The following is a 24,292-nucleotide window of genomic DNA, read 5'->3' on the forward strand; positions in this document are numbered from 1 at the left end:
TAGATAGATAGATAGATAGATAGATATGGGATAGATAGATAGATGTGGGATAGATAGATGGATATGGGATAGATATGGGATAGATAGATATGGGATAGATAGATATGGGATAGATAGATATGGGATAGATAGATATGGGATAGATAGATATGGGATAGATAGATAGATAGATAGATAGATATGGGATAGATATCTATCTATCCCATATCTATCTCACATCTATCTCACATCTATCTCACATATAGTAGTGGACAACTTCTTTAACCTTTGTCAGGCTGCATAATTTTACAACGTTACCAGGCTGCAGAGGTACAATTGTACCTTCATATATATCTCCACTGTGATATTTGGCCAATATATTCTGGACCAAAACTGCAGAGATGTCACAAAATTTCAGCCCTCCACGACTTTTCGAAAAAAATGTATTGCAATTTTAAAACGGAATAGTTACAATTGTACCTAGTCAGCCGGATGAAGGTTAAGCAAAGTCGTGGCATTCTATATACAACCCCTGGCAAAAATTATGGAATCACCGGCCTTGGAGGATGTTCATTCAGTTGCTTAATTTTGTAGAAAAAAAGCAGATCACAGACATGGCACAAAACTAAATTCATTTCAAATGGCAACTTTCTGGCTAAAATAAATCAAGAACAAAAAATGTGGTAGTCCGTAATGGTTACTTTTTGTAACCAAGCATAGGGTAAAAATTATGGAAAATTACGGAATCACTCAATTCTGAGGAAAAAAATTATGGAATCATGAAAAACAATCAAACAAAAAAACACTCCAAAACATGACAAGTATTTTGTTGCACCACCTCTGGCTTTTATAACAGCTTGCAGTCTCTGAGGCATGGACTTAATGAGTGTCAAACAGTACTCTTCATCAATCTGGCTCCAACTTTCTCTGATTGCTTTTGCCAGATCAGCTTTGCAGGTTGGAGCCTTCTCATGGACCATTTTCTTCAACTTCCACCAAATATTTTTAATTGTATTGAGATCCGGACTATTTGCAGGTGATGACATTCACCTTATGTATCTTTTTTCAAGGAATTATTTCACAGTTTTTGCTCTATGGCAGGATGCATTATCATCTTGAAAAATGATTTCATCATCCCTAAACATCCTTTCAATTGATGGGATAAGAAAAGTGTCCAAAATATCAATATAAACTTGTGCATTTATTGAAGATGTAATGACAGCCGTCTCCCCAGTGCCTTTACCTGACATGCAGCCCCATATTATCAATGACTGCGGAAATTTGCATGTTCTCTTCAGGCAGTCATCTTTATAAATTTTATTGGAACAGCACCAAACAAAAGTTCCAGCAACATCACCTTGCCCAATGCAGATATGTGTTTCATCACTGAATATGACTTTCATCCAGTCATCCACAGTCCATGATTGCTTTTCCTTAGCCCATTGTAACCTTGTTTTTTTTCTGTTTAGGTGTTAATGATAGCTTTCGTTTTCTGTATGCACATCCCATTTCATTTAAGTGGTTTCTTACATTTCTATCACAGACGTTGACTCCAGTTTCCACCCTTTCGTTCCTCATTTGTTTTGTTGTGCATTTCCTGTTTTGGAGACATATAGCTTTAAGTTTCCGGTCTTGACGCTTTGATGTCTTCCTTGGTCTACCAGTATGTTTGCCTTTAACAATCTTCCCATGTTGTTTGTATTTGGCCCAGATTTTAGACACAGCTGACTGTGAACAACCAACATCCTTTGCAACATTGCGTGATAATTTATACTCTTTTAAGAGTTTGATATTCCTCTCCTTTGTTTCAATTGACATCTCTCGTGTTGGAGCCATGATTCATGTCAGTCCACTTGGTGCAACAGCTCTTCAAGGTGTGATCACTCCATTTAGATGCAGAATAACGAGCAGATCTAATTTGATGCAGGTGTTATTTTTGGGTATGAAAATTTACAGGGTGATTCCATAATTTTTTCCTCAGAGTTAAGTGACTCCATAATTTTTCCCTATGCTTGGTTATATAAGTAACCATTACTGGCTACCACAGTTGTTGTTCTTGATTTCTTTTATAGTGTTTCTTAAAGCCAGAAAGTTGCCATTTGAAATGACTGTAGTTTTGTGCCATGTCTGTGATCTGCTTTTTTTCTACAAAATTAAACAACTGAATGAACATCCTCCAAGGCCGGTGATTTCATAATTTTTGCAAGTGGTTGTAGAACTCCATCAATACCTTGTTGTCATGCTCACTAAAATGTACTTTTAATTGTTAATTTCAGTATCATTTGTTTGTCCAGACATTTTACATTAAAAAGAGAGCTGCGCAATTGCAACCAAAAGTAAAAAAAAAAAAGAAAAGACCTCTTACATGCATGGCTTTCTATAAAACGATCATGTTTTCTTGCTCCTAAAATTCTACCAAATCGCCTCATTGTTTCATACAGCTCTTGAATATCTTTGGAATATCTTCTTTCCAGAACTGAAATTCAATAAACTTGTTACAAATCTGCGTTTCAGAATAAACAAAAGAGCAGTACATTAGGATTGTAAATCCATACGTTTATTTAAAAGGAAAAAAAGAGATGGATATGCTTTAATGTTCAAGGTTTAAATGTGCTTCGGTAAAAGAGTGAACAGAAAATAAGTGAATCCTTCATGAATGAAGAAAATACATGGACTGTTCCACATCGGCTCTCTCTTACACAATGCTTTTATACTCAGTTTATTTTGTAGAATTTTTAGCTTTGAGGAAACAATGTATTATTTTAATAATGTGTTCCTGGAACCACAGGAACACAGTAGATGTAGCCATATTGGGGCTTGTCTTCTCCGATACCAGAAGTGGTATGAACAAAAAAAACTCATCTATTGGTAAATTGGGTATATATTGCAGAGCCCAAGGAAGGAATGAAGATTTTTGGCACTTACTGTAAAATCTCTTTCTCAAAGTCTTCATTGGGGGACACAGAAACATGCGTTAAGTCCGCTGCCACCTGGAGGCTGAAACTAATAATACACCTTTAGAAAAAAACTTGGCTGCTCCCCAGCAGACTATACTAAAGGTACCGTCACATTTAGCGACGCTGCAGCGATCTAGACAACGATCCCGATCGCTGCAGCGTCGCTGTGTGGTCGCTGGAGAGCTATCACACAGACAGCTCTCCAGCGACCAACTATGCGAAGTCCTCTGGTAACCACGGTAAACATCGGGTTACTAAGCGCAGGGCCGTGCTTAGTAACCCGATGTTTACCCTGGTTACCAGTGTAAATGTAAAAAAAAAAAAAAAAACACTACAGACTTACATTCCGGTGTCTGTCCCCCGGTGCTGTGCTTACCTGCACTGTGTAAGCGCCGCCGGAAAGCAGAGCACAGCGGTGACGTCACCACTGTGCTTTCCGGCTGGCCGGCGCTGACAGTGCAGAGAAGCTGAAGGCGGGGGACAGACACCGGAATGTGAGTATGTAGTGTTTGCTTTTTTTTTTACATTAACACTGGTAACCAGGGTAAACATCGGGTTACTAAGCGCGGCCCTGCGCTTAGCAACCCGATGTTTACCCTGGTTACCAGTGAAGACATCGCTGAATCGGCGTCACACACGCCGATTCAGCGATGTCTGCGGGAGTCCAGCGACAAAATAAAGTTCTGGACTTTCTGCGCCGACCAACGATGGCACAGCAGGATCCAGATCGCTGCTGCATGTCAAACTCAACGATATCGCTAGCCAGGACGCTGCAACGTCACGAATCGCTAGCGATATAGTTCAGTGTGAAGGTACCTTTAGCCTATTGAAACCAAGCTGCTCAATGAGAAAACAGTAGGAGAAACAAAAAAACTGATGTAAAGCACAACCACTCAAGGAGGAAAACAATGGTAACCAAGGTAGGGTGCTGTGTCCCCCAATGAACACTACGAGAAAGATTTTACAATCAGTACCACGAAACTTAAATTTCTTGAGCACTTCATTAGGGGACACAGGGACCATGGGATATCCAAGTACCCACCTTTCAGAGGTGGCGATCAGATACCTTGTGTCAGACGGCCCAGGAGGCTCCCACAGTCTGAGTAGAGTGAGCCTTAACCTGATGGGCTTCCTAAATGGCAGATCGAATTCATCAAGCATTGGTTGCCTCTGCTCAAGCCTTCAGGAACGACAAACAAGGCATCCACCAAATGCCTAAATGTAGCGGAGAGAGATGAGTGGTGCTACGTACCTCTGACCACATCTAGCTAGTGCAAAGTTCTCCTCAGCAGGACAAGAGGGTGAAGGATAGGACAAAAGAATTACAACATCCTCATTAAGGTAAAAAACAAAATTACCACTTAGTCCAAGTGAAGAACAAGGAACAGAGAACATTGGGAGAGGGCAGCCAGCTCCAATATCCACTTCATGAAAGTAATGGATAAAAGAAAAGCCACCTCATAGGAGGCACGGATTACCCCAATTGTCTCAAAAGTCAGAGATTGAACAGTGTTCAAAACAAGATTGAGGTCCTAATGATGTGGTAAAAAGGAGGCGAGTGGAGGAGAGGGGAGAAAAGGAGTACATCAGCCTCGAGTGCGCTAATCCCTGGAGAAAAGTCTTGTGCTGCATCTTGTAACCCAGACTTGTCTGAAGCAGAGTAGCTATGGCGAAAAAAGGTTGAAAAACTGGAATGAGGAAAAAACCGAAGTTGTTTGACTCACACTAATGCAGAGAGGAAGGTTTTCATGACCCGATTATGGTCTTGCTAACTGGATCAGAAAGGCATGATGCCTTCAGCACTGCACCTTTAACAGCAAAGCCATAAATTGAACAATTGGGAATTCAGATGGAAGAAGAGACCCTGATAAAGGAGATTTGGATGGTCAGACAAGGTCCATGGGGGTGATCTTTGGTGTCAATCTGGTACGGACAGGATGATGGGACCCCCGATCTTGATTTTGTGAGAAGCCTGGGTAACAGGTACAGTGGTGGAAACAGGTACAAGAGGGCTGTGAATAAATGTGTTGCCAACGAGTGGGTAGCGACAGTCACAGGCTATAGAGACCTGGCCACAAATCTTTGCACCTTCTGGTTCAGTATTGTTGCCATTATATTGACATATGGGGCGCTACAACAAAGAAAAATCTGACTGAAACCCTCTGTATGAAGCAACCACTCACATAGAGATAACCCTTCTTGGTTTAAAAGATTTGTGGCCCAATTGTCCACTCCAAATTTGAGAATCATTGTAATCAACGGCGCTCTGTTCTCCGGTGTTCTCTCTGATGGTTGATGCATGCCACCACAGTGTCATTGCTACCAATGAAGAAGAGACAGGTGGATTGCCCTAATCTCCAGTGTGTTGATTTGAAGAAACCTCTCCTGTATCTTCCAAGAGCCCTGAACAGAGAATTAATGGAATAAAATTCCCCAAAAGGAGGCGGTTTGTGTCAGTTGTTTGAATTTGCCAATGATGATGGCAGAGGGAGTGACATTAACCACCAGCAACAAGAATAGCAGACATTAAATAGTAGATTCACCAGCTAATACAAGGAGCGCTGAAAATCCGAGTCCAAGTTGAAACTTGCTTCTGACCTCTGTGGAAAGTGAACCTCAGGAGAGCGGGAACGAGACCTCGACTGGTGAGGAACATCTGGAAGTCAGTCAGGAGCTTATCAGTCACGCTGACTGGCCATTGGACAGAGAGGGCATGGCCTGCAGGTAACCGGCTAGGTCGCAATGAAGCCTGGTATTGTTGTGAGAGTCCAAGACACGGCCCCTGAATGCCACACCCCATCAAAGGGAAGCCTAGGAGAGGAAAGGTGCAAACCACAAATCACGGGGGCCCAACATCCCAAGGAACTCAGGGTTGGGGGTGCCAGCTGTTGTGAATTCTGTTGTCGGGCTCCCTCCTGTGGTCATGAATGGTACTTCGGCTGGTTCTGTCCATGGACTTCCTCTGGTGGGTGTTTCTGAGTTTCACAGGTGACTAGGTTAATTCGTTAGCTGCTGCTCTATTTAACTCCACTTAGATCTTTGCTCTATGCCACCTGTCAATGTTCCAGTATTGGTCTAGTTCACTCCTGGATCGTTCTTGTGACCTGTCTTCCCATCTGAAGCTAAGTTCCACCATCTGAAGCTAAGTTCCAGCTTGTATTTCTTTGGTTTTCTATTTTTCTGTCCAGCTTGCTATTTAATTTGTTGTCTTGCTTGCTGGAAGCTTTGGGACGCAGAGGGAGCGCCTCTGCACCGTGAGTAGGTTTTTGTGTTGACCGCAAAGTAACCTTTCCTATCCTCGGTCTGTTCAGTAAGTCGGGCCTCACTTTGCTAAATCTATTTCATCTGTGTTTGTATTTTCATCTTTACTCACAGTCATTATATGTGGGGGGCTGCCTTTTCCTTTGGGGAATTTCTCTGAGGCAAGGTAGGCTTTATTTTTCTATCTTCAGGGCTAGCTAGTTCCTTAGGCTGTGCCGAGTTGCATAGGGAGCGTTAGGCGCAATCCACGGCTATTTCTAGTGTGTTTGATAGGTTTAGGAATTGCGGTCAGCAGAGTTCCCACGTCCCTGAGCTCGTCCTTATTATCAGTAACTATCAGGTCATTCCGTGTGCTCTTAACCACCAGGTCCATTATTGTCCTGACCACCAGGTCATAACAGTACAGGTGGCCCAAAGTACTAATGCATCTCAATAGAGGGATAAGAGAAGTTCTGAGACCATTTTTTTTTCTTTGCAGTGTGTTTTGTCTCTATTTTCCCCTTTACCTCTGGGTGGTTCAGGACACTGGTGTAAACATGGACATTCAAGGTCTGTCCTCTTGGATGGATAATCTCACTACAAGGATACAAAACATTCAAGATTTTGTGGTTCAGAATCCGATGTCAGAGCCTAGGATTCCAATTCCTGATTTGTTTTTTGGTGATAGATCTAAGTTCTTGAATTTCAAAAATAATTGTAAATTGTTTCTTGCCTTGAAACCTCGCTCCTCAGGTGACCCTGTTCAACAAGTAAAGATCATTATTTCTTTGTTACGTGGTGACCCTCAAGACTGGGCATTTTCCCTTGCGCCAGGAGATCCGGCATTGCGTGATGTTGATGCGTTTTTCCTGGCGCTTGGATTGCTTTATGACGAACCTAATTCAGTGGATCAGGCAGAGAAAATGTTGCAGGCTCTGTGTCAGGGTCAGGATGAAGCGGAGATATATTGTCAGAAGTTTAGAAAGTGGTCTGTGCTCACTCAGTGGAATGAATGTGCCCTGGCAGCAATCTTCAGAAAGGGTCTCTCTGAAGCCCTTAAGGATGTCATGGTGGGGTTTCCCATGCCTGCTGGTCTGAATGAGTCTATGTCCTTGGCCATTCAGATTGATCGACGCTTGCGTGAGCGTAAAGCTGTGCACCATTTGGCGGTACTATCTGAGCATGGGCCTGAGCCTATGCAATGTGATAGGACTTTGACCAGAGCTGAACGGCAAGAACACAGACGTCGGAATGGGCTATGTTTTTACTGTGGTGATTCCACTCATGCTATCTCCGATTGTCCTAAGCGCACTAAGCGGTTCGCTAGGTCTGCCACCATTGGTACGGTACAGTCTAAATTTCTATTGTCTGTTACTCTGATTTGCTATTTGTCATCCTATTCTGTTATGGCATTTGTGGATTCAGGCGCTGCCCTGAATTTGATGGACTTGGAGTATGCTAGGCACTGTGGTTTTTTCTTGGAGCCCTTGCAGTATCCTATTCCATGGAGAGGAATTGATGCTACGCCTTTGGCCAAGAATAAGCCTCAGTATTGGACCCAATTGACCATGTGCATGGCTCCTGCACATCAGGAGGATATCCGCTTTCTGGTGTTGCATAATCTGCATGATGTGGTCGTTTTGGGGTTGCCATGGCTACAGGTTCATAATCCAGTATTGGACTGGAAATCTATGTCTGTGTCCAGCTGGGGTTGCCAGGGGGTACATGGTGATGTTCCATTTTTGTCTATTTCGTCTTCCACTCCTTCTGAAGTTCCAGAGTTTTTGTCGTATTATCGGGATGTATTTGATGAGCCCAAAGCCAGTGCCCTACCTCCTCATAGGGATTGCGATTGTGCAATTAATTTGATTCCTGGTAGTAAGTTTCCTAAGGGCCGATTGTTCAATTTATCTGTGCCAGAACACGCCGCTATGCGGAGTTATATAAAGGAATCCTTGGAGAAAGGCCATATTCGCCCGTCGTCATCACCGTTAGGAGCAGGGTTCTTTTTTGTGGCCAAGAAGGATGGTTCTTTGAGACCTTGTATTGATTACCGCCTTCTTAATAAAATTACAGTCAAATTTCAGTATCCTTTGCCGCTGCTGTCTGATTTGTTTGCTCGGATTAAGGGGGCTAGTTGGTTCACCAAGATAGATCTTCGAGGGGCGTATAATCTTGTGCGTATTAAACAAGGCGATGAATGGAAAACTGCATTTAATACGCCCGAGGGCCATTTTGAGTACCTGGTTATGCGATTCGGGCTTTCCAATGCTCCATCAGTATTTCAGTCCTTTATGCATGACATCTTCCGAGAGTACCTGGATAAATTCCTGATTGTGTATTTGGATGATGTTTTGGTCTTTTCGGATGATTGGGAGTCTCATGTGAAGCAGGTCAGAATGGTGTTCCAGGTCCTTCGTGCGAATTCCTTGTTTGTGAAGGGGTCAAAGTGTCTCTTTGGAGTTCAGAAGGTTTCATTTTTGGGGTTCATTTTTTCCCCTTCTACTATCGAGATGGACCCTGTTAAAGTCCAGGCCATTTACGATTGGACTCAGCTGACATTTGTGAAGAGCCTGCAAAAGTTCCTGGGCTTTGCTAATTTTTATCGGCGCTTCATCGCTAATTTTTCTACTGTTGCTAAACCGTTGACCGATTTGACCAAGAAGGGTGCTGATGTGGTCAATTGGTCTTCTGCGGCTGTAGAGGCTTTTCAGGAGTTGAAGCGTCGTTTTTCTTCTGCCCCTGTGTTGTGCCAGCCAGATGTTTCGCTTCCGTTTCAGGTGGAGGTTGATGCTTCTGAGATTGGAGCAGGGGCTGTTTTGTCGCAAAGAAGTTCTGATGGCTCGGTGATGAAGCCATGTGCTTTCTTTTCTAGAAAGTTTTCGCCTGCTGAGCGTAACTATGATGTTGGTAATCGTGAATTGTTGGCCATGAAGTGGGCATTCGAGGAGTGGCGTCATTGGCTGGAAGGAGCGTTGGCTGGGCATCCTGGAATCTTTAGTACCAGAGATTTGGTGGCTAGATCCTTCGGGTGGCCGTCTTTGTCGCGGGATGTGCGTTCTTTTGTGCAGTCCTGTGGGACTTGTGCTCGGGCTAAGCCCTGCTGTTCTCGTGCCAGTGGGTTGCTTTTGCCCTTGCCGGTCCCGAAGAGGCCCTGGACGCATATTTCTATGGATTTTATTTCGGATCTCCCCGTCTCTCAAAAGATGTCGGTCATTTGGGTGGTTTATGATCGCTTTTCTAAGATGGTCCATTTGGTACCTTTGTCTAAATTGCCTTCCTCCTCTGATTTGGTGCCATTATTTTTCCAGCATGTGGTTCGTTTACATGGTATCCCGGAGAACATCGTTTCTGACAGAGGTTCCCAGTTTGTTTCAAGGTTTTGGCGATCCTTTTGTGCTAGGATGGGCATTGATTTGTCTATTTCCTCGGCTTTCCATCCTCAGACAAATGGCCAAACCGAACGAACTAATCAGACTTTGGAAACATATCTGAGATGCTTTGTTTCTGCTGATCAGGATGATTGGGTGTCCTTTTTGCCGTTGGCTGAGTTCGCCCTTAATAATCGGGCCAGCTCAGCTACTTTGGTTTCGCCATTTTTCTGCAATTCTGGTTTCCATCCTCGTTTCTCTTCAGGGCAGGTTGAGTCTTCAGACTGTCCTGGTGTAGATACTGTGGTGGATAGGTTGCAGCAGATTTGGACTCATGTGGTGGACAATTTGACATTGTTCCAGGAGAAGGCTCAACGTTTCGCTAACCGCCGGCGCTGTGTGGGTCCCCGACTTCGTGTTGGGGATTTGGTTTGGTTGTCGTCTCGTTATGTTCCTATGAAGGTTTCCTCTCCTAAGTTTAAGCCTTGTTTCATTGGTCCATATAAGATTTCTGAGGTTATCAATCCTGTGTCATTTCGTTTGGCCCTTCCTGCTTCTTTTGCCATCCATAATGTGTTCCATAGGTCGTATTGCGGAGATACGTGGCGCCTGTGGTTCCATCCGTTGATCCTCCTGCCCCGTTGTTAGTTGAGGGGGAGTTGGAGTATGTGGTGGAGAAGATTTTGGATTCTCGTGTTTCGAGACGGAAACTCCAGTACCTGGTCAAGTGGAAGGGTTATGGTCAGGAAGATAATTCCTGGGTTTTTGCCTCTGATGTTCATGCTGCCGATCTGGTTCGTGCCTTACATTTGGCTCATCCTGGTCGGCCTGGGGGCTCTGGTGAGGGTTCGGTGACCCCTCCTCAAGGGGGGTACTGTTGTGAATTCTGTTGTCGGGCTCCCTCCTGTGGTCATGAATGGTACTTCGGCTGGTTCTGTCCATGGACTTCCTCTGGTGGGTGTTTCTGAGTTTCACAGGTGACTAGGTTAATTTGTTAGCTGCTGCTCTATTTAACTCCACTTAGATCTTTGCTTTATGCCACCTGTCAATGTTCCAGTATTGGTCTAGTTCACTCCTGGATCGTTCTTGTGACCTGTCTTCCCATCTGAAGCTAAGTTCCAGCTTGTATTTCTTTGGTTTTCTATTTTTCTGTCCAGCTTGCTATTTAATTTGTAGTCTTGCTTGCTGGAAGCTCGGGGACGCAGAGGGAGCGCCTCCGCACCGTGAGTCGGTGCGGAGGGTCTTTTTGCGCCCTCTGCGTGGTCTTTTTGTAGGTTTTTGTGTTGACCGCAAAGTAACCTTTCCTATCCTCGGTCTGTTCAGTAAGTCGGGCCTCACTTTGCTAAATCTATTTCATCTCTGTGTTTGTATTTTCATCTTTACTCACAGTCATTATATGTGGCTGCCTTTTCCTTTGGGGAATTTCTCTGAGGCAAGGTAGGCTTTATTTTTCTATCTTCAGGGCTAGCTAGTTTCTTAGGCTGTGCCGAGTTGCATAGGGAGCGTTAGGCGCAATCCACGGCTATTTCTAGTGTGTTTGATAGGTTTAGGAATTGCGGTCAGCAGAGTTCCCACGTCCCAGAGCTCGTCCTTATTATCAGTAACTATCAGGTCATTCCGTGTGCTCTTAACCACCAGGTCCATTATTGTCCTGACCACCAGGTCATAACAGCCAGCACCGGGACACAGAGATGCACGAAAACTGAGAGAGGGCCAAGGGCACAATTAGGACCTGATGCCAAGATGCTCCTTGAACTCCACAGACCCACTGGAGCACCCACAGTAGAGCCAGGGCAACGGACACAGACTGTCCTCAAAAAAACTGATCCAGTCTGGAAGTCACAGCACCATGTAATGCACCAATGTGCCATGCTATGGAGGTTGGCAGATGTCCAAAAGGCAAAAGGACCAACTGACAAAGGTACCTGGTCGTTGGCTGCTTTGAGGTACTAAGGTCATGCAATCCCAATAAGAGAGTATACAGGCTAACCATTGAAGGCCATTTGCTACGTTGCTTAGTGGGGTTAAACAGACTGGCGCTGTTGTCTATCCTAAAGGGCAAAATGGTGAAAGATTAGTTCCTAACCTAGCAAATCTAAGGAAAAAAAGCATATCTAAAATAAAAACCTGTGCTTGCCTCCTACGTGACAGTAAGCTAAACTGGGTAGATTGGTGCCTGTTCGCTACGTTGCTTAGTGGGGTGAAACAGACTGGCGCTGTTGTCTATCCTAAAGGACAAAATAGAGAAAGATTAGTTCCTAACCTAGCAAATCTAAGGGAAAAAAAACAACTGAAATAAAAACCTCTCTTTGCCTCCTACATGATAATAAACTAAACTGGGTAGATTTGTGCCCGTAGGCAAGGCATAGTCTGCTGGGGAGCAGCTGACATTTTTGTCAAGATGTAATACTAGTTTTAGTCTTCAGGTGGCAGTAGACTTAACACATAGTTCCTTTTTCTGCAAATGAAACACCCAACAAAACCTGTTAGCACGTTTGCTTAGGCTTCTTTCACACTTCCGTCTTCCAAATCTGCCCAGGATCCAACAAGGCGTTGAAATGACGAATCCTGTGCAGATTGTGGAAAACGTGTGCACTGAGCCCGTCTGACGGACCCATCGAGGCTATGTGCACCTGTTGTGTATGTGACTTCTCGCGAGATTTCACAATGTATTACTAGGAAGTAACGCTAGCTGCCGGTAACATCGTTGACATGGGAACGCCGGTAGGTGAGAATATTGTGATTTTTTTTATTTTTTTTATTATTTTTAACATTATATCTTGTTACTATTGATGCTGCATAGGCAGCATCAATAGTAAAAAGAGAAAGAGAGCGAGCGAGAGAGAATTTCCCTAACTGGAAATTCTTCCACGCATGCTCAGTTTGAAAAGGTGGGACCCATCGCTGGATTCCTGCTTTTCACAGTCAGTGACGCATCCTGCGCCCATAGACTTCCATTGTAGCCAGTGACGGGCAGCGCAGGATGCGTCGCTGACCGATTTACCGACGTGCAGAAAAATACTAAAGCTACTTACCGGTAGCGGTGTTTTTCAGGAGCCCATGACAGCACTAACGAGAGAGGGGATCCGCCCTTCAGGGACAGGAAACCTACAGACATAAAAGGGCGGCACCTCTCTCCCGCATCAGTTGGATTACAGAGCATGAGAGGACCCCCTTGGTTAGTAGCACATAAGTAATTTATACATTTCACCTTGTGAATAAACTTAAAGTTTTATAGAAAGAAGTGGTGATAAGCCATACCAGTACAAAGGGAGGGAATATAGGAGGGCTGTCATGGGCTCCTGAGAAACACCGCTACCGGTAAGTAGCTTGAGTATTTATTCAGTCACCATGACAGCACTAACGAGAGAATTACAGAGAAAAGAGTTTTAGTTTTACTGCTTCCAGCACCCTTCTACCAAACGTGAGATCGTTGGAGCCACCCAGATCTAATCTATAATGTTTAAAGAAAGTAGATGGAGATGACCATGTGGCCGCCTTACATATATCATCAATCGACACCTCCGATCTCTCTGCCCAGGAAGTCGCCATGGCCCGAGTGGAATGAGCTCTTATGCCTTCCGGGACTTCTAGGCCACCTGCTGAATAAGCCAAAGAAATCGCTTCCCTAATCCATCTACCTAAGGTATTTTTGGACACCCTAAACCCTTTCTTGACTCCCTGAAAGGATATGAATAAAGAATTATCTTTTTTTCCAGGGGTCTGTTAAAGATATATACCTAAGTAGACATCTTTTGACATCTAATGAATGGAGTTTGACTTCTTTTTGATTTTTAGGATTAGGACAAAAAGTCGGGAGATTTATTTCCTGTAGACTGTGGAACTTTGACGCTACCTTCGGAAGATAAAGGGGATCAGTTCTTAATACTACCCTATCTTCTCTAAACGGAATGTATGGAGGCTGTCTAGAGAGGGTCTGTAAGTCACTAACTCTCCTTGCCGATGTGAGAGTGACCAAAGAGATGTTTTAAAGGACAGGACTTTTACAGTGACAGATTCTAAAGGCTCAAAGGGGGCTTCCGTCAAAGCTGTAAGGACCAAGTTTAAGTCCCATGGGGCTAGATTTCCCTTAACCATGGGTCTTGATCTAGCCGCTGCTTTGATAAATCTAGCAATCCAATAATTGTTAGCTAAATTACAATTGTATAAAGCCCCTAAAGCTGACACATGGACTCTCAGGGTACTTGTAGCTAGCCCCATCTCTAGACATCTCTGCAGGAACTCCAGAATCTTAGCGATATTGACTTTTTGACCCATCTCTGATCCTGACACCGCCAAGAACTTTCTCCAGACCCTAACAAATATTTGTCGTGGAAACCTTCCTGCTTTTTGCTTTTTAATAAAGTATTAATAAGACCTTGTGAAAAAACCCTTTTTCTTTAGTAACAACCCTTCAAATCCCACGCCGTCAGATGTAAATTGGACACTCGTGGATGGAGAATTGGACCCTGTGAGAGGAGGTCTGGGAGTTCTGTGAGAATACAAGGCTGAGAAATGGTCATTTTCCTCAGCCACGGAAACTTCCTCAGCCACGAAACCATGGTCTCCTAGGCCAGAACGACGCTATCAGGATTACTCGAGCTATGTCCTCCCGAATCTTCCTCAGAACAATCGGGATCAAGTTCAATAGGGAAAAGGCATAAGCCATATTGAAGTGCCATGGAATTAGGAGGGCATCCACCGCGTACGGATTGTCTCTGGGGTTTAGGGAGCAAAACCCGTGACACTTTTTGTTCTCTTTGCTGGCGAAGAGGTCTATATCTGGGCACGCCCAAAGAAGTGTGATCTGGTCGAAGATGGTCTGATTGAGGACCCAATCTCCTTGTCCGAGTTTTCTGCAACTTAGGTAATCGTCCCTGATGTTGTGTTTTCCCTTTATATGAAGCGATGTGAGTGACAGTAGATGAGTTTCGGCTATCTGCAAGATACAACCCGCCACATCCATTAAAGATTTGGAAGCTACTGTTACCTGATTGTCTGAAAATAGCCTGACGTGATGGCCCTGTAAGGACATAAGGAAATGACTTAGAGCTCGTTCTACTGCCAACAACTCTTTAAGGTTAGAGGACAACTCTTGTTCGGAATGTGACCAAACACCCTGGACCCACAAATCACCCATATGTGCTCCCCATCCCGTGGGGCTAGCATCTGTGGTCACCACTCGAGATATATGGTTTATCCAGGGAACACCTGTACGCAGGTTTTGGCGTGTGTAACCACCAACGTAAGGACTGAATGGAGACATCAGACAAGGAAAAGGTACTATCCAGGTGGCCGTCTAAGGGTACCGTCACACAGTGGCACTTTTGTCGCTACGACGGTACGATTCGTGACGTTCCAGCGATATCCATACGATATCGCTGTGTCTGACACGCAGCAGCGATCAGGGATCCTGCTGAGAATCGTACGTCGTAGCAGATCGTTTGGAACATTCTTTCGTCGCTGGATCTCCCGCTGTCATCGCTAGATCGGTGTGTGTGACACCGATCTAGCGATGCGTTCGCTTGTAACCAGGGTAAACATCGGGTTACTAAGCGCAGGACCGCGCTTAGTAACCCGATGTTTACCCTGGTTACCAGCGTAAATGTAAAAAAAAAAAAAAAACACTACATACTTACATTCCGGTGTCCGTCAGGTCCCTTGCCGTCTGCTTCCCTCACTCACCGACTGCCGGCCGTAAAGTGAAAGCAGAGCACAGCGGTGACGTCACCGCTGTGCTGTGCTTTCACTTTACGGCCAGCAGTCAGTGAGTGCGGGAAGCAGACGGCAAGGGACAGACACCGGAATGTAAGTATGTACTGTTTGTTTTTTTTTATGCTGGTAACCAGGGTAAACATCGGGTTACTAAGCGCGGTCCTGCGCTTAGTAACCCGATGTTTACCCTGGTTACCCGGGGACCTCGGCATCGTTGGTCGCTGGAGAGCTGTCTGTGTGACAGCTCTCCAGCGACCACACTACGACTTACCAACGATCACGGCCAGGTCGTATCGCTGGTCGTGATTGTTGGTAAATCGTATAGTGTGACGGTACCCTAACAGACGAGTATTACACAATACCTCCCATTGTAGGACTCTGGTGTGGTATTGGGCCCAAAGAACCGCCGGGATACACGACGTGAGTGAGCCTAACAGTGACATCACCCCTCTTAATGTTACCAATGGATTATTAACAACCTTGAGTATTTGCTGTTGAATTTTTTCTACCTTTGTATCTGGTAGACGGCATTCCTGCAATCTTCAGTCTAATAGGAGACCCAGGAATTCTTTAAAATCTAGAGGTTGTAACCGAGATTTTTTAAAATTAATAATCCAACCCAATCTTTGTAAGGCTGTAATTACTTTCGCTAGTTGGGCTGAGCATTGCGATTCTGAGTTCCCTATTATTAATAGATCATCTAGATATGGAACCACTAGAATATCCTGTTCATAAAGATGTGCCATGACCTCCACCATTATCTTTATGAACACACGAGGAGCAACTGCAACACCAAAGGGAAGTGCCATGTATTGGAAATGTTTAACCATCCCATCTAGTAAGACTGCTAGTTTTAAATACCGCTGGTGGTCAGCGTGTATAGGGACATGATAATAGGCGTCTTTAAGATTTAAGACGACCATAAAACACTTGTCAAACAATAGCTTTATTGCTGTTTTGACAGACTCCATTTTAAATGATTGTACCTATAAGAATCTGTTCAGGCCCTTAAAGGTTGATGATGGTGCGAAAAGAATTGTCTGGCTTTTTAATCAAGAAGAGGGGGGAATAAAATCCTTTACCCCTTTGTGCTTGAGGAACCTCCACCAATACGCCCTTTTGCTGAAGTTCCTGGACCTCAGATTCTAACGCCAGTTGTTCTGCAGATGAAGAACGTACAGGTGTTACCAGAAATTTATCATTAGGAATGTTCTGGAACTCAAACTTTAGACCTGATTTAATTATGTTCAAAATCCATGGGCTGCTGGAAATATTAAGCCAAGCCGGATAGAAGGCCAAAAGGTTGCCTCCCACCCGGTCCGGCAGTCATTGTGGCTTTCTGTTGTCCCGAAAGGAGTTAAACATGTAGCCTCTACCTTTCTTCCTATTTGCGTCATATCTGGGCTTCTCTCTATTTGACCTTGTGCGGTCAAACCGCCTTCTGTTAGTGCCCCGTCTGTAGGTGGGTCTTCCTAGGTAGGGGAATCGTTTTTTACTATCCCCTGCTTTTTCTAATAATTCATCCAAAACTGAACTGAATAGGTGCGCCCCTTCACACGGAATGCTGCACAACTTTGATCTGGCCTGCATGTCCCCCTGCCAACATTTCAGCCAGATGGCTCTAGGGGCTGAATTAGAAAGTGCCGCTGATCTGGCTGCCAATTTCGCCGAATCTGCCGATGCATCAGCAAAATAAGCTGCAGCCCCCTGAATCATAGGGAGGGAGGATAAGATTTAATTCCTCGGGGTCTTATTTTTAAGCTGATCCTCTAGGCTGTCCAGCCACACCATCATAGAGCGTGCTGTACAAGTGGCTGCAATTGACGGTCTCAGAGCCCCTGCTGATGTTTCCCAAGCTCCCTTAAGAAACACATTGGCTTTCCTGTCTAGCGGGTCCTTTGAAGTTCCCAAATCCACAAACGGCAGTGAGGATTTCTTGGAAGCCTTAGCCACGGCTGCATCAAGTTTTGGGGCTTTATCCCACGTTGCAGATGCGGTCTCCTCGAACGGATACTTTCTCTTAAATGATGGAGAAAGAAACTTTTCCTTTCCGCTTTTTTCCACTCTCGTGTAATGAGGGAGCTTACTTTATCTACTACCGGAAAGCATCTGCGGGATTTACGGTCTAATCCTTTAAACAAAACATCCTGCATAGATTTTTCTGACGGAGTGTCTTCAATTCCTATAGAGTTATTTACTGCCTTGACGAGGCGGTCTATCCGGTCAAAGGAAAAACATGAATGACCGTACTCAGTCTCTGAGGAAGATGATGACGTATGAGAAACCTCTGACTTCAGTTCCCCTGAATCACTGTCCTCAAATGAACTTGGGGATCTAGGTTCTATTTCTCTAGATCCTCTATTTTGAGATAGGGATTTTGCTTGAACCCCTGATCTCTTGCCTGACCATCTGACTTAGGCTGGTAGCGAAATCTGGCATCTCCTCTGCTATTAACCGTTGAATACACGGTGTACATAATTTTCTTATGTAGTCATCTGGAAGAGGAATTCCACATTCTGCACATTCTTTGTGTTTAGATTTAGAGGATCGCTTTTTTCCCTGATAGCTAGGGAGAGAGGGAATATAAGGGGAGATATACATCACTAAGTGAACTTTCTCGGTGATCACTTACCCCTATAGTGACTGAGTGGTACCGTAGATTGCGAGGGGACCCTCTCAACCGTTGTAACATCCTTACGGCTTGAGGCTTTTCCGGCTTTATCACCTCCAGGACGACTACTGCCACTAGATCGCCGCTGGGTGCTCACTGTTTGGGGCTTCTCCAGGGATTGACACTGTTGCTCAGACTGCAACGGTTCCTGTTCCTGAGACTCCATTGTAAAAACGGATAGGAAGCATGTGGTAGCCCATACAAAATCCATAAATAGCCGGCCCCTCTAGGTACCTCCCCTGGATGGGGTCAGCAGATTAATCCAGGTGAACTGCCTGGTACATTGCATATGGGAGGCCCCTCCCCCAGAAGCCCGCCCGCATATCGGAACTTTCACAGCTGTGCCGCATGCCTTTAATGGCCTCACCTGCCTCTGGAACCGCCCCGCGCCCGCATTCCTCCGCTGTGTGCTGCAGGGCACCGCCATATCCCTTGCCGTGGTTCAACCGCGCATGTGACGTGCGTCATCAGCCCTCGTCGGTCACCTGACGCCGCCATCATCACCGCCGCGGCCCTACCGTGCATGCACCGCACGTCATCACCCCTTGCCGGTCTCAGCCATAGGACGCCGCCATTATCCCCGCCGCGGCCCTATGTGTCGCGCGTCCTCACCCTTCGCCGGTCTGACGCCGGTCACTCTCTACAGCGCACACATGGCGCGGACACTCTCCAGGCTCCTGCTATGTTCGGTACGCCGATCACGCTGCTCCCCGTGCCCCCACCGCCGCCAGTTCCGTCGCAGGACTTCGGAGACAGGCCTCCCACGGCATACATACCTGTACCTGCGGCGATGGGACACTCCAAAGTCAGCACTCCCCCTGAAGGCTGCTTCCATCTGCTGTTGCCTACCCCCACAGCCCTCTGTGCTGTGGCACCTCCAGCGCATCGGACCCGACCGTGGAAGGGGAACCCCCGCTTCCAGAACCGGTCTGCCGAGCCTGGGTACTGTCTTCAGTCTTCACCTTTCTTCATAAGGTAAGTCTGTAGGGTCCCCTGTCAGGGACAGGAAACCAACTGATGCGGGAGAGAGGTGCCGCCCTTTTATCTCTGTAGGTTTCCTGTCCCTGAAGGGCGGATCCCCTCTCTCGTTAGTGCTGTCATGGCGACTGAATAAAACGTTCCTCTGAATGCTTTCTCTGCCCGACGGACCGTTTTTTTTTTTACGCAGGATCCAGTGCACGACCGATGAAACGGATGGCCATCCGTCACTAATACAAGTCTATGAGAAAATGCAGGATCCTGCAAATATTTTTGCAGGATACTGCATTCTCAAAAATCGACGGATTGTGACTGGAGCTGAAAGAAGGAAGTGTGAAAGAGGCCTTAGTTTGCAGCATTTTTAATTTTTGAGAACAAAAACTACTTACTTTGAAATTTTCTCAGATTTATAAGGCCATGTTCTCTGATTATTCTACAGAGGAAAGAAATCATTTAATGGCAATCAAATCCCATACATATATATATTCATAAACTGCAGTCTAGCATGTGTAATTACATCTTTACATTTTAGAATAAAAAAAATTTATCCATGCTTTTTACTGCTTGTTATACTGTGTAGGTTGTACAGAAATGCTGAACCTTCTTTGTCCCCATATATATCAAAGGATCACATCTGTGACTATTATTATTACTATTTATAAAAATATTTAGATTTGGGAGTCCTCAGTGGTTGATACCTTTTAATGGCTAACTGAAAAGATGGTAACAAATTGCAAGCTTTCCAGACTACTCCTGTGTCTTCAAATGCCTGATGAAGTGACCTGAGTAGTATTGAAAGCTTGCAGTTTGTTACCATCTTTTCAGTTAGCCATTAAAAGGTGTCAACCACTGAGGGCTCTCAAATCTAAATATTTTTCCATCTACTGGCTAACACAGTACAAAGATATATATCTTTCCTGTATTATCGTATTTTTCGGACTATAAGACACACTTTTTTCCTCCCAAAATGTGAAGGAAAATGAGGGGTGCGTCTTATAGTCCGGATGTATGGGCTCTGGCTGTGGTGGGGAGGCAGGGGAGCGGTTTCGGCGAAGCATCGGGTCACAACTCGGCTAACTCCTGTGCCCGCTGCTAAAGAGAAATGAATATGCACTGCATTCCACGCCCATGGGCTTGGAGGGCAGTGCAGGGCTGTGGAGTCGGTAAACCAAACCTTCGACTAACTCCTCAATTCCCATGACACTGACTCCAACTCCCTCATATATGGCTTATGTTTAAGTTTAAGTGATAAATTTACTGTAGTAAAATGGTAACATCAGGCTTTTAATCTTTATAATGATACAATAATCAAGCCATTTAGATAGAACATAAAAGATATTCATTGGAATACAATTTTAGAGCAATTTTTTTTTGCATATTTACAATTTATTATACACTCTGCAGTAAGTGGAAAAAAACAGTTTTCAACAAAAACATACTGAATAGCATTTGTGCAGTCTATGAATTTGTTCTGAGAAATATTATCGCCTCCATCAGATCCTCCTTTATAGATGACCTCAAAGCTGATCTAATTATTTTAAGACTAGAGAACAAACTCTCTACACTAACTTGGGTTGGTGGTAAAGCAGTAACCACATGGGCAGCATCTCTAACAATTTCAGGGTATAAAGGAATTGCCTCAAACACAGTCAGTTTTGATGAACGATTGAACTCTTCTACTTCTTTAAGAGCAAGTGAAAAATTTTGCTGAAATATGGTCAATCTGTTTTCTATGGGAGTGGAATCTTTTTCACTGCAGCAACGCTTTGCCTGCTCTATGTCGTCCAAATACTTGTCGAAATCAAACTCCTCATTCGATGAGGATGAAGAAACGGAAGCAGCAGCACTGGCAGGACCTGAGTCCTCTTGCTCTTGGCTGTACTGTAGCCCATTCATCCTAACGGCTACCTCAATCAAAGCTTCTTTTCCTTTAGTAAGCTGTTGATCATCCACCACTATAAGATGACTCAGGTCCACATAAACAGCTGCCAGAAGAATTTTATTTTCTAATAGCAGTGTCTCTCTACATTTCATCGAAGCAGCAATGCCATCTGCGATTAAACCTCCTCTTTGGGACAGGCAAAACAACAAGTTCTTCCACTCCTTTATAAAAATGCCAGGAGTTAAATCCTCAGCTTGCAACTTTTTATTCACTGTAAATGGGCGATGAAGCAATTCCTTCAATTCAGTCACCTGTGTCCATTGACCTTCATGTAGCGTTTCCTGAGGGTTGGCCATATCTACAAGGAAGGGTTTCAGCTCAAGCAATCACTCAAACATTAAATAGGTGCTACCCCACCGAGTGGCTTGATCCACAATTGCCCCTTTTCAGCACGTCTCTTCAAGATGGAATCAATTTTAAAGGTTCTGGCAGCAAAAGCCAATTTCCTCACTTTGCTATTCAGAGTTCCAGCATGTCCCTCTTGCAGACTAGCTCTCATTGCCAGCTGCACCATGTGCACAAGACAGCACATATGATGAATAGGAAAGAGGTGTGAAGCAGCTTCAACAAGATCATCTAATTGTAAAGAATCATTTTGCTGTTCTTCTAAATATCTATTTGTTCCTCCATTGTGGGAACAGGACTGTGGCCTTCCATCTCCAACACACTGAATGTGAAATGTTCTTCTAGTCGCTGTTCACTTTCATTATTCTCATTCATCAGTTTAATTGCACTTATGTTTGAAGCATTATCAGTTACAATAGCAAGAACCTGTTCTTTTTTGAGTTCACAATTTTGCAGAACTTTTTCTACTAAGGTCTGGAGAAACTGGCTGCTGTGATGAGCTTTAGTATCTTTTACTGCCAGTGCCTTAGTAACAATTTTTTTGTTGTCACAAACATATCCAACGTTGATAGCAACGTGTACAGACATCAATTTGAAGAAACACAAAGCATCTCTTGAGAGTCTTTTAAGATTCTCCTTTTGGTTAAGGCAGTGGTCCCCAACCATTCTGACCTTGAGAGCCACATTCAGCTAAGAAAGAGGGTCGCGAGCCACATTCAGCACAGAGAGGGTCGTGAGCCACATCCAACTCCCACCCCCTTCAAAGTAGGGTCAACCAAAGCCCCCATTATGGGTATAATGATAACCGAATCCTTTCCACAGAAATCACACCAAAGTAGTAGACTGAGATCTATGGGTTCCCACAATACCCCCATTCAGTATTCTCCCAGCAAGGACTCCCAAAACACTGTCACATCCAGCTTTGAGAACCTCCTCTAACATGTAGTACCATCCTCCAGCGTACCATACCTAAAACATCTCTAAACCCCAAAGACCAGTAAATGTGCATCAAGATCTGCACTTCTGTGCAGGGCTACTCACAAAATTCACCATTTTGAGTCGTGAGCCACAATTCATGGGATCGCGAGCCACATGTGGCTCCCGAGCTACAGGTTGGGGAGCCCTGGGTTAAGGGCTTCTTCAACCACAAATTTTTTAATACTTTCTCTTTCCAGAGAAACACCAAGTTTGAGATCCATTTCTCCATTAAGAGCTGTAAAAGCTGGTCGTGCAAATAATGGTAATGGTACACTGCCCTTCACAACAAGCTTGATGTCCTGTCTTTTAAACACATCTGCTGTCGTTGTTACAGTAACTTTGTCACTTACAAAATATCTTGTAACTGATGTTTGAGATGCTCTTTCCTCCTCATTTTCCTGGCGGGAAGTGCTGGCCTCTGGTTTCTTGGTGCTGCTGTGATCTTTTTCAGTCACAGCTTTGTAGACTTCTTGGTGGCAGTGTTGTAAATATCTTTTTAGATTGGAAGCTCTTGAAGGAGCATATTTACCACTGCATGAGTATGCACTTATTTTGGCATCACAGCATTTTTCATCTGGGTCACTTATACACAAAATGTTTATTATCTTGAGTCACTGTGAAATGCTCAAATACAGCTGACTTCATAAGATGCTTCTTAATTTTGTAATTATGAAAATTTGCTCTTAAAATAATTTTTTCCTGTAAAAAAAATAAAATATATTGTAATTCTTGCAAGAATAGAGAATCATGCACTGTATAATTTGTGATAGAAATAAAACAATCTTTGCATAAATCAATAGGACAGATGATAAGTATAAAAGTTTGTAAAATGTGTTGTTAAATAGCTTTACTCTGAACTTTCAATGTCAAGGCTTGTCTCTGCAGGGTACAGCTCACTAAATGCTTCACATCATATTTCTTCACAGTCTATGAAGAGGGGAGGAGGGAGCATGTTTGTGTTGAATCACATTCCAAAACACACACACAAATATATATATGTCCTCATCGATCCGGTTACTGTATTTCCGAACTTGAGATGTTAGAAAACAATTTTTCCCTTTATATTCTATGCATAGTGTATACAAGTCATCAGAGCAGCTAATTTCTCCAAACATGAGCTAAGAGGAGAAACAAACTAAAACATCAAGCATACAGAAACAACATATACTGGACTATTGATTTATGCACAGTTAATTGAAAGTTTAGATATGCTTTAGGAAGTACTTACCTTCTTTAATCCAGTTTTCCTGTTCACTCCAGAAATTCTGAGATGAATGTAAGCTTTCCTTCCATGTGTTTTCATTTTTCCCCTTATCTGTAGAGGAGGAGCTTCTCTACTTATGAACATAAACTGCAGCACAGATTCATCTCAGCTAAATGTCTAGACCTTAGATCAGGGATAGGACAGACATTTATAGGACATTTCATAACTTTCCCAAATTATTATGAAAAAAAATATTCCCCACAAACTGCACTGAACTACTGCACCCAATTTATTATATATTTTAGGAGTTGGAGTCGGTCCATTTTATACCGACTCCAACTCCACCAAAATGTGCTCCGACTCCAACTCCACAGCCCTGGGGCAATGCATATTCATTTTTCTGGCACCCTGGTATAAATAGCCCCATCCTGCTCCTGGTATGATTGGTCCAATTCTTTTTCTTTTATAATTGGCCCCATCCCGTTCCTAGTATGCATGGCCCAATCAGGAAAGATTAAAAAAAAAAAAAAAAAAAAACGTAACACTCACCTACATGGCGCTCCCTCGCAGCATCCTACTCTGGTGCCAGCAGCTGCTCAATACTTGTAAGCAGTGAATTGCAGGGACGTCATGCACTGCTCAAAAGCAGAGCACAGCTGCCAGAATACTCACCAGACCATTCATCGCAGAGAGCGGTGAGTATCCATTCCTTTTCAGTAGATGCGGCTGGCGGTCACGTGTGCCGATACTTAAGATAAATGAATATTCAGAGAGGTGAGTATTGTGAGGCAGTGACCCCTGTTACAGCTAGGGAGCGCTGTTTGTTCTCCCCAGGTTGCGCACAGAGGCATAGTGAGGCCATGAGGGGACGTTAAAAACGCATGTGTAGCTGTGATTACAATTGTTAAAAGC

The 24,292-nt window shown here is 44.2% G+C and overlaps 1 protein-coding gene across 7 annotated transcripts in view; it reads right to left on the reverse strand.

Annotated features, from left to right (window-relative positions):
* Positions 1 to 24,292, reverse strand: part of TADA2A (transcriptional adaptor 2A) — a 306,061-nt gene that overhangs the window by 143,089 nt on the left and 138,680 nt on the right. For 6 of the 7 annotated variants that reach the window (XR_011319238.1, XR_011319239.1, XM_069756577.1 and 3 more), the window contains exons 9-10: positions 19,301 to 19,344; positions 2,345 to 2,455 (exon numbers count right to left, since the gene is read on the reverse strand). The exons of the other annotated variant lie outside the window; for it this stretch is intronic. Coding sequence is in view for 4 of the 6 variants with exons in the window: in XM_069756577.1 (XP_069612678.1) it covers positions 2,345 to 2,455; positions 19,301 to 19,344 (155 nt within the window). In the remaining 2 variants the exon portion in view is untranslated. The remainder of the gene's footprint in view (positions 1 to 2,344; positions 2,456 to 19,300; positions 19,345 to 24,292) is intronic. 7 annotated transcript variants of the gene reach the window in all.

This window comes from Ranitomeya imitator, chromosome 3 (assembly GCF_032444005.1).
Source record: "Ranitomeya imitator isolate aRanImi1 chromosome 3, aRanImi1.pri, whole genome shotgun sequence".
NCBI classification, from domain to species: domain Eukaryota; kingdom Metazoa; phylum Chordata; class Amphibia; order Anura; family Dendrobatidae; genus Ranitomeya; species Ranitomeya imitator.